Below are 10792 nucleotides of genomic sequence, written 5' to 3'. Positions count from 1 at the left end.
ATTTCTATTGAATGAAGGGACTGAAGGTATGGTTGCAAAGTTTGTTGATGACACAAAGATAGGTAGGAAAGTAAGAATGGGAAAATGTGAAGTCCATTTTGACAGGAAGAATAAAAAAGCATATTATCTAAATGGCGAGAGATTGCAGAGCTGGGTGTCCGAGGGCATGAATTGCAAAAGGCTGGTATGTTCATTGTGAGAAGAGGTTATGCTTCAGTTATACAGGGCATTGGTGAGATCACATCTAAAGTAGTGTGTACAGTATTTGTCGTCTTATTTAAGGAAGGGTGTAAATATATTAGAAGCAATTCGGAGGTTTTCTAAACTACTACCTAGAATGGGCAGGTTGTCTTATGAGGAAAAGTTCAATAGGCCAGGCTTGTATTCCATAAGACATAGGAACAGAATTAGGCCATTTGCCCCATCGCGTCTGCTCCGCCATTCAAATTGGCTGATATTTTTCTCATCCCCATGCTCCTGCCTTTTCCCCATCACCCTTGATCCTCTTATTAATCACTCTATTCGCTGGAGTTTAGGTGACTTGATTGAAATATGAGATCCTGAGAAGCCTTGGATGTGGAGAGGATGTTTGCTCTTGTGGGAGAATCTAGGACTAGGGGGTCACTGTTTAAAATTAAGGGGTTGCTCATTTAAGACAGAGATGAGAATGTTTTTCTCAGAGGGTGGTGAATCTCTGGAACTCTCTTCCTCAAAAGGCAGTGGAAGCAGAGTCTTTGTTTTTAAGGCAGAGCTAGATAGATTCTTGATTAACAACGGGGTGAAAGGTTAACGGGTGGGCAGGAATGTGGGGTTGAGGTTACAATCCGATCAACCATGATCTTATTGAATGGTGGAACAGACTCGAGGGGCCTACTCCTGCTCCTTATTCATGTTTGATTATTCATGATATAAAGTTTTATACCACTTGCTTTGGTATAAAGCAAGTGGTATAAATGGTTACTTTGTTTTTTTCCAGAAAACTGTTGTTTAGGTTATTTATGAAAGATTGTTTAAAATGCTGATGTTGTCTTTGATGTGTGCAACAAAGTCTTTCACCACTGTGTCTTCAACAAACAGCATCTTAAGCGGGACCATTTACTATGTGCTCTGACCTGGTTCTGGCTATGTTGTTTGAGCTCATCATCATCAAAGCACCAAATAAATATCCCCTTGTGACCATGTGCAAACAACTACCAACCCCTCAGTCATGTTTTTTTTAAAAAGTCCCCTTGTTCCAAGGAATTCCAATATTCAGACCTACACTGTCACCAAAAAAAATCCATATTTTGGATTTCTCCTGCCCCTTCTGTTCACTTAATAGTTTGTAACTGTTCTGTTTAGTTGTTGTAAGACAAAGACTATCATAGTCAATTTTGGGTCTTGTCACTCCACAGGAGCAGGGTGCTCCCCTGAAGATTCCCTTGCAAAGAGAATCTGTTTTTGGGTTCAAGTGAAATTTCCTTGTGAAACTAAAGTCGAACTTGTGTTCCACGCTCTGGAGAGCATGTCATAACTATGTAGAAAAACACCATCTGCAGGTGGTTTAGATATTCGAAGAACATGTTTTATGGGCAAGTTTGGTGATGTATTTTTCTCAGCCTTGTGCCATTTTGATGATCTAAATGTTATCTGTAAACACTAATCTGGGTGAGGAAAAATAATGCTGGCTGAAAATATTTTGAAACTGAGTGGTTTGGTTGATTTTTGAGGTAGCTGCTGGCTCCAGTTTAAAAAATATGAAGTGATTTGAACAGGTTTTCTTGCTGATGTGAATATATGTTTTTTTGTTTCACTTTAGTCAATGGGGTACTGCAACTGATTGGCATTTATTTAAACTGGTTATTTTGGCTGCTAATGTTTTTCTAACCTCATGCCCACTTATGAGGTAAACCTTATGGATATGCTGCATATACAAAATGTTTATATAATGTACATATAAATGTGTATGGGACACTGAATGCCTTCTCCCATGAACACTCTTGGTGCTAGCAAATGGTGCCATACTAAATGGAAACAGAGAAGCAGACCAATGTCGCTGTAACTTCCAAAAGAATTACTCAAGATTTGCCGCCTTTATCTTTTTGCCTTTGATCCTGTTCTGCAAGAACTATGTTGCTGCATTGGGGGTCTCACCTCCACTGTACAATATATGGATAGTCCCAAGTGCAAACCTGCAGGACTGGCTTATCAAATTTATTTAAACTAGTGACTTAACTCAATAGTACATTTGCACAGTCACGTTTATTTCAGCTTGCAACGCTCGTGAGTAATGATGTTTGAACTCTACAGTGCAACTATTGGGGAGAAACTCTCGTGTGCTGTCAGCAGCACTCGAGTGCAAAAGTGCACAGGCTCACTAAACGGGCTTGTTCAACAAAGATCTTTGGCGGCGCCTCTCGAGGGCCCAACCAACAAAGTACATCAATTGATGGATGTTAAATGACATGCATGGTTGTATAATACCCCTATGTACTAAAATCTTTGAAGGTAACAGGAAAAGTTGAGAAGGCAGTTGTATATATTTTTTTAATGCATATGGAATCCTTGACTTTATTAGTAGAGCACAAATTACAAAAGCAAAGACCTTTATAAATTGCTAGCCCTAGCTAAAGGATTGTATTCAATTCTGACATTGTCAATGGTTTCCTTGTCTCTGTGATTGTCACCTTAAACAGCCCTCGCCCTACTGAAAGCATCCTTTGCAAACTATCGGCTCCATGTCCTGTATCTCTTTACGTTCTTAGTGAAAATATTGGCTTGATATTATGCACATTGCTGTGTTGTTTAGTAAATTAGTAAAGCGCCTTTAACATAAAACCCAGGCTGTTTCACAGAAACATTATAGAACCAAATTTAACACCAAACCACACAGGGAAATATTAGGTCCGAGACCAAAAACTTGTTCAAAGAGATAGGTTTGAAGGAGTGTCTTAAAGGAGGAAAGAGAGGTAGGCAGCTGGAGATTTAGGGAGGGAATTCAAGCTTGGGGCCTAAGCAACTGAAGGTATGGCTGCCAGTGATGGAGCAATTAAAATCGGGGATGCTCTAGAGGCCAGAATTAGTGGCGCGCAGATATCTTGGAGGGTTGTAGGGCTGGAGAAGATTACCGGGACACAGGAATTTGAATACAAGGATGAAAATTTAAAATTCGGGCATTGTTTAACTGTGAACCAATGTCGGTCAGTATGCACAGGAGTGATGGATGAACAGGATTTGGTGCAAGTTGGGACACAGGCCAGCAGAGGTTTGGATGAGCTAAGTTTACAGAAGGTAGAAATAAAGAAATAATTAAAGTAGAAATGAATATTAGAAAGGAAAATGACAAATAGTGGAGAAAATTGACAGCGCTCTCAGCGATGAGACGCAGGAAATGTTTTTCCCTCACTTCCCAAGCTTTTGAAAGTGTTGACTCATACGGAGTAACTGTTTGTATTGTGTAACACCAGATAATGTGTATGAGCAGGCTTTTCAAACACAGTCCAAAAGAATGGAAGAACAGACTTGCATTGTTGTCAGCACCTTATCACATCTCAAGCTTTACATACACTGGATACTTTGAAAGGACATCAAGTTCCCCATGTATGCCAATGACATTCAGTTCTATCTCACCAACATCTCTAACCCTTCCATTATCTCAATGATGTCAGATTGCTTGTCTGTTATGCAATCCTGCATGAGCAGCAATTTCTGCCTCCTAAACATTGCAAAGATCAAAGCCGTGACCCTCACCACAGAATCCATTCTGTAACCACCAGTTCCATTCCTCTCCCTGGCCACTGTCTCTCTCGAACTCTGCATCCGATTTGACCCTGAATTCACTTCGTACCCTGTATCCTCTACATCACCAACACCACACCTTCTAACTCTATGACATTGCACCACTGTCTCATCTGACCTACTGCTGAAACCCTTGCCCCTGATTTTATTACCTTCAGACTCGAACATGTTGACTTTGTCTGATCAGACAATGATTTTCTAAATGTGATGTTAAGGCTTCCTTGATAATAGATTCCACATTTTCCCAATGACTGATGTCAGACTAACTGGCCTATTTGGTTGCTCCCTCCTCCCAGTAGTGTTACATTTGCAAACTTCAATGTGGTGGAATTGTTCCAGAATCTAGGGAACTTTGGAATCTCAATCCGTGCGTCCACTATCTCTACAGATACCTCTTTTAGAATCCTAGGACATAGGCCATCGGGTCCTGGAGAATTGTTTGATTTTAGTCTTGCGTTTCCCCAATGCTTTTTCTCTGCTGATATTAATTATCTTAAATTTCTCACTCTTATTAGCCCCTAGGTTACCTTTAATTTCTGCTATGTAAATTGTGTCTATTTTCACAGATTTGTTCAATGTCTCTACCACTTCCAACGTTTCCCCATGATAATTTCTCCTGTGTCTGCCTCCAAGGGACCAACATTTACTTTAGCTACACTCTTTTTTTGTGTACCTTTAAAGCTCTTACAATCTGTTTTCATATTCCTGGCTAGCTTACTCTCATTCTATTTTCCCTCTGTCTCAATTTTTTGGTCATACCCTTTACTCTTGGTAATACTCTCCCAATCTTTGGGCTTACTACTATTATTTGCAATGTTATAAGCTTTTAATCTAATACTATCATTAACTTCCCTAGTAAGCCACAGATCTATCTTGCCTAGTTTTTGTTAATGAAATGTATTTTGGTTGAACGTTCTTAATTGTTCCTTTTAAAAGTTTCCCACTTTATCACCATACTCATTTGGGGTAGCAGTGGTTAGCACTGCTTCCTCAGGGCCAAGGACCCGGGTTCAATTCCGACCTCTGGTGACTGTGTGGAGTCTGCACGTTCTCCCCGTGTCTGCATGGGTTTCTTCCAGGTGCTCCGGTTTCCTCCCACAGTCCGAAAAATGTGCTGGTTAGTCCCCTGACACTAAGGGACAATTGAGCATGGCCAATTCAACCTAACAAGGTAAATGCGTGGGGTTAGGGGGCTGGTGTCTAGGTGGGATTGTTGTTAGTGCAGGCTTGATGGGCCGAGTGGCCTCCTCCTGCACTGTAGGGATTCAATGATCTGGTTACCCAATCTACCTGAGCTAGCACTCTCTTCATACCTACCATAGACTGTGGCATACAAGTTGACCTAGTCCTTAAGATGACTCTTTTTTTGGACACCAAAATGCATGTTAAGGTCTATTCTTAGTGTATGAGGTATAAGTCAACAACCATCCCCTCCCCCTTCCACCCTCCACTGCTTAGGCCCTGAGCTTGAAGTCCCTTCCTGAACCTCCAGCTCTCTACCTCTCTTTCCTCCTTTAAGGCACTCCTTAAAACCTACCTCGATGAAGAAGTTTTTGGTCATTGGACCTAATATCTCCGTGTGGTTTGGTGTTAAATTTGGCTTTATTGTGTTCCTAAACTTATTTTGTGGCTGAAATTTGAGGCTAACTCCTGATGCAAATATAGTCCTAAAACATGCATTTATTAGCAACTGAGATGATTGATCCCCAACAACCACAATCATCTTCCTTTGTGCCAGGTATGACACGACCCAGTGGAGAGGTTTCTCCCTGATTCCTATTGATTCCAGTTTTGCTCGGGCTCCAATGCTGCCTTGATGTCAAGAGCAGTCACTTTCGCCTCACCTCTGGAGTTCAGCTCTTTTGTCCATGTCTGGACTAAGGTTGTAATGAGGTCAGGATCTGAGTGGCCCTGGCAGAGCCTAAACTGAGTATCAGTGAGCAGGTTATTGCTGTGTAGGTGCCACTTGAGACCCCTGCCATCGCTATTCATGATCGAGAGTAAACTGATAGGGCAGTAATTGGCCGGGTTAGATTTGCCCAGCTTTTTCTGGACAAGACATACCTGGGCAATCTTTCCAGTAGCTGCTTACTGTTCAATAACTGACACTTATTCAGCAACCAGTTTCAGTTGATTGACAGTTCATTGCCAGGCACTCTGTTAAATAGCTTGCAGTTTCTTTGGCAGTTTTAAAGTTCATCAGATTCTAACAGCTAATCTAAATTACAACTTGAGAAATACTTAGCAATCGCATCAAATTTCCAACTTAGCATTTGGTTGACAAAGCCCTCTGTACTCCCCACTCAGTGTCTTTACAACGTGGTCACTGTTGTAATGAAGGATGCCTTGATTTTTAACATTCCCACCTTTGCTTCAAAATCTTGCGGTGGCCTCATACTTCCCCATCTCCACAACCTCCTTCAGCCCTACAACCGTCACATCTTTACACTCCTCCAATTCTGATCTCTTGAGCTTCCCTGATTTTAATCACTTCGTCATTGATGAGCTACCTAAATTCTGGAATTTTCTCCCAAAACCTTTCTACTCTTTGCTTTGTACGACAGTCTTTAAAACCTACAATTTTGACCAAGCTTTTGGCTATCCTAATATCTCATTGTATGGCTTGGTATCATATTTTCATATCATAGATTCCCTGCAGTACAGAAGGAGGCCATTCGGCCCATCGAGTCTGTACCGAACACAATCCCACCTAGGCCCTACTCCCATAACCCTACACCTTTACCCTGCTAGTCCCTCTGACACTGGGGTCAATTTAGCATGGTCAATCCACCTAACCCGCACATCTTTGGACTGTGGGAGGAAACTGGAGCACCCAGAGGAAACCCACACAGACACGGGGAAAATGTGCAAACTCCCCACAGACAGTGACCTGAGGCTGGAATTGAACCTGGGACCCTGGTGTTGTGAGGCAACAGTGCTAACCACTGAGCACTGTTGTGTTTGGAGGTACTATTTGTTTTATAGTACCTCCAAACCTACTATTCTGACTAAGCTTTTAGTTGTTTGCTCCAATATTTCATGTCATTTGATGTCAATTTTTGTTAGTGGGCTTATGAAATGTGTTGGGAATTCATAGCCCTTCTGCAATCATAACACAATTCAAGTGTGGCAGTTAAGATGGTATTATGTGGCTCACTTCGGTTAAATACATGATATTGCATGTGGCCTCATTGTACTTAGTGCAGATTGTATCTACATTTACATTATATTTAGCATTTCTTGATGTATGTAATCTGAGAGGTTTGAAAGGAGTACTAAACTGTAGCCTCTCCATTGAGTCTTGCAGCACTGTCCTATATTTTATGTTAGAGGTATTATATAAATGTAATGTTCTGAAGAAAAGTCACAGACCTGAAAGGTTAGCTCTGTTTCTCTCCCTCCACAGATGCTGCCTAACCTGCTGAGATTTTCCAGCACTTTGTTTTTATCTCAGATTTCCAGCAACTGTAGTATTTTGATTTTGGTGGTGGGGTGGGGGCAGGTAGGCTGGCCCAATGGGATTGATGGATCCAATGATTGACAGTTGATCTCACAAATCAGCTCCGGTTGCTGCCCGCGTTTCTTGCTGGGATAGGCCGCTTTACTGCCGCAGTTGCGTCTGAGCATCCGCCAAATAAACGAGTTCCGGGTAGTTGGCGTTGCGGTCGCGTTTAGAAAAGACTCTTAGAGGAAAGCCGCAGGGGGATTCGCTCCTGTGGGGCTGTCGGAGCGCTGCTGGTAGTTTTCAATCTGCAATGCCGGGGGTTTGGCGGGTTGCTGGGGTTGGGGCGGAGGTATAAAAGGAGCGCGCGCCGGTTTGCCTTCCTCTTTGTGACTCGTGCTGAAGATGGTGAGTGAGGAGTTGCGGGAGGGGGAGAGAAGCTCAGGCCGACCCCCAGCCTGGGCTCCCGCACTGTGTGGCGACAGCTCCCATTTCCCTCCCCATCCCGCTTTCCGGGAGCTGCTCCTCACCTTGCCGGCGCTCGGGGGACTCAGTCAAGCCGAGGCCTAACCCCCGGAGGCCAAACACGAGCTTTACTCGGGGAGGCCTCGGCCTGTCCCACCTGCAGCCCCGGCTTTGCGAGGAGCAGAAGCTACTGCTTCTGAAGCGGCGATTCCCCTTTCCACCCAAAAAAAAATAGTGGCACCGGCCCTGAGTTGTGACAAATTGCTCCCGGCCGCAGGGGAACTTTATCCCGGCTTTTAACTATTGCCTTTGCAGGAAATTTTCCGTGCAAGAGGGAGAGGTGACTTTTCTCAGTAGCTGCAGTGAAGGCAGTGAGTTGTTACATCCGACATTTAAACTGTTCAAAAAAACCCGCTTTTAACGGTGTTTGGAGCCATGAAATGTGCTGGATTTTGCTGATCTGGGCCACGGCAAAATTGTACTAGGAACTGATGTAGTTCCAGGTCACTATCCTGTTGGCCCTGCTGCAAATTGAGGGTTGGAAGAGAACGAGTTGTGAGTGTCCTTGGCTCTGCTTTTCATCTGTCCCATCAAGTAACGTACTGACTCTCGCAAGTTGAGAATGCACGATACAATGAGGTACTGCAGGTGACAATGGATCTGACATTTTATGATCCTAGCAAATTGTATAATAGTGTTCAAGGATTTTTTTTAATTGAAGCAATACTTTCTTTCAGACTAAAAAGCGAAGGAATAATGGACGTGCCAAGAAGGGCCGTGGCCATGTCCAGCCCATTCGATGCACAAACTGTGCCCGCTGCGTCCCCAAAGACAAGGCCATTAAGAAGTTTGTCATCCGCAACATTGTGGAGGCTGCTGCAGTTCGAGATATTTCAGAGGCGAGTGTCTTTGATGGTGAGTTTCTGTGATCAGCTGATTACTCTCCTGTTTTCCTCTTTTTAAAAGTACATTGGTAAGCTGAGCTATCAAATTGTCATTAGTTCTGTTCAAAATTCATATATGCTGCAGTTGCTTCTTGGCCTGACACTCGTTTCTTCATTTTCAGCTTACGTATTGCCCAAGCTGTACGTGAAATTGCATTACTGTGTCAGCTGTGCTATCCACAGCAAAGTGGTAAGAAATCGTTCACGAGAGGCGAGAAAGGACCGAACTCCACCTCCACGTTTCAGGCCAGGCGTAAGTATTGAAACCATTACTGGGAGTTCAGCTGGGTAGCGCTCAATGGCCTGTAATCTGGGTCTCAATCTCATAGAATCCCTACAGTACAGAAGAAGGCCATTTGGCCCATCGAGTCTGCATCGACCACAATCCCACCCAGGCCCCATCCCCATAACCCCATACATTCACCCTAGCTAGTCCCCCTAACACAAAAGGGCAATTTAGCCTGGCCAATCCTCCTAACTTGCCCATTACGGGAGGAAACCCACGCAGACACGGGGAGAATCTGCAAACTCCACTGACAGTGCCCCAAGCTGGGAATCAAACCCAGGTCCCTGGCGCTGTAAGGCAGCAGTAACCACTGCACCACCCACATTTTGTCTAGTGACATCAGATCCATCCATGTCTTGTTCTTAACCTATGGTTACTCAATTTCACTAGAAGTGTGACACTGGACTCCAAAGAGGACGTGGAGACCTTACAAGGCTTCTTGCAATTGAGAGCAGGAGCAGAAGTAGACCATATGGTCCCTCGAGCCTTCAATACAATCATGGTTGATCTTTTTTGCTCACTTCTCCTTTCCCTCCATTCTCTCTGATCAAAAATCTGTTTATCCCAGCCTTAAATATTTTGAGTGGTGCATCCTCGACCCAGAATTCCTAAAGATTAACAACCCTTTGAGGAAGAAATTTTCTCATTTTGATCTTAAATTATCAACCCCTGCATGAGTACCTTTTGGGGATTGCAAGTATACATCTGCTGGTTCCCCTTTATCTACCCCACTCGTTACAACCCTTTTCTAAGTATGACTTCCTTAATAGTAGATCCCAGAAATTTGGCAGACTGACTGGCCTGTAGTTACCTGTTTTCTCCCTGCCTCCTTTCTTGAATAGCAGTGAGATTTGCCATCTTCCAATCTGCTGCCATTGGAAACTTATGACCAACGCGACTTGTTATTATTGTGGTGAAGAAAGAAAGGGCCATTGCTTCAAATGTGACAGATTGCCCTGGGTTGTCACTTGAATTTCTAGTTTGAACCTCTGCCAGAAGGGAGAGAAAACTAACCAGCGTTTCCAATTGCAACTTTCACGATGCAAGTTGGTTTATGAGCAGGCTTTGTTCATTGTGTGTTAGACGATTGTTTGTGTATGGATGCTGACCTGTAATCTTTTTCTTTGCAGGCCAACATCCCACGTGGACCTCCTCAGAAGCCTATGTAAACATTGGTGAATCCAATAATTTGGTTTAAAATAATAAAAATGTTGGACCATTGAGAAGTCTGTCTGAATATTTATTTTGGACTTTAGGGGGTTTTCTTTCTTTGTGGTTGGTGGCTTTGAGGCATGAAAAGGGCTACACTGCATAATGGTGGCTTCTTTTTCCTACCCACTCCAAGCATCTCCAATAATGAGTAACTCTGCATGGGTTAGTTGGTTTTATTCCTAGTCTGTGGCAGTTTACTGAATGCAACAGGAACGGTGCTGAGAGAATTTGGATATTTCGCCTCCATGGTTTTAGGGTGTAGATCATATTAGCCACTAGCCCCATGAGAAGTTAAAAGCAAAGTTCTGCAGATGCAAGGAAATACTTGAGAAAATCAGTACATCTGGAGAGAGAAACAGTTAATGTTTCAAGTCTGACTCGAGCTGGAGAGAGGTAGACGTGATGAGTTTTCTGCTGTTGAGGTGAGGGGGTGGCGTTCCAATCAACTCCTGAGAAGACATGGGTGAGGCTCAGAAATTCCCAGATATTGATAGCAATGATGCAAGAACTGATATATGTCCCAATTGGAATGATGTGCACCTTGAAGCTGATTGCTTTTACATGGGCATAGTGGCCAATTTGCAGCAAACAAGATCCCATGGACAAATGTGTTTATTGGGTATGGGAGTAATGGCCAAGATGTTTTGACCAATTTGGTGCTTTTCA

At 43.3% G+C, this 10792-nt stretch overlaps 1 protein-coding gene across 1 annotated transcript; it reads left to right on the top strand.

Annotated features, from left to right (window-relative positions):
• The first annotated feature begins 7477 nt into the window (after positions 1-7477).
• rps26 (ribosomal protein S26) lies at positions 7478-10140 on the top strand. Its single transcript, XM_078200972.1, has 4 exons — positions 7478-7627; positions 8422-8599; positions 8751-8881; positions 10045-10140. The coding sequence occupies exons 1-4, from the start codon at positions 7625-7627 to the stop codon at positions 10081-10083; spliced, it is 351 nt and encodes a 116-aa protein (XP_078057098.1). The 5' UTR covers positions 7478-7624; the 3' UTR covers positions 10084-10140.
• Positions 10141-10792: the final 652 nt, after the last annotated feature.

This window comes from Mustelus asterias, chromosome X, assembly GCF_964213995.1.
Source record: "Mustelus asterias chromosome X, sMusAst1.hap1.1, whole genome shotgun sequence".
Classification (NCBI taxonomy): domain Eukaryota; kingdom Metazoa; phylum Chordata; class Chondrichthyes; order Carcharhiniformes; family Triakidae; genus Mustelus; species Mustelus asterias.
This window is presented reverse-complemented; position numbering and strand designations above follow the sequence as displayed.

Bases quoted from the DNA above. Each gene is read 5' to 3' on its own strand.
- rps26 (XM_078200972.1), top strand. The intron at 8,600-8,750 runs GTGAGTTTCTGT...CTTCATTTTCAG, and splicing joins AGAGGCGAGTGTCTTTGATG to CTTACGTATTGCCCAAGCTG. The intron at 8,882-10,044 runs GTAAGTATTGAA...TTTTCTTTGCAG, and splicing joins CTCCACGTTTCAGGCCAGGC to GCCAACATCCCACGTGGACC.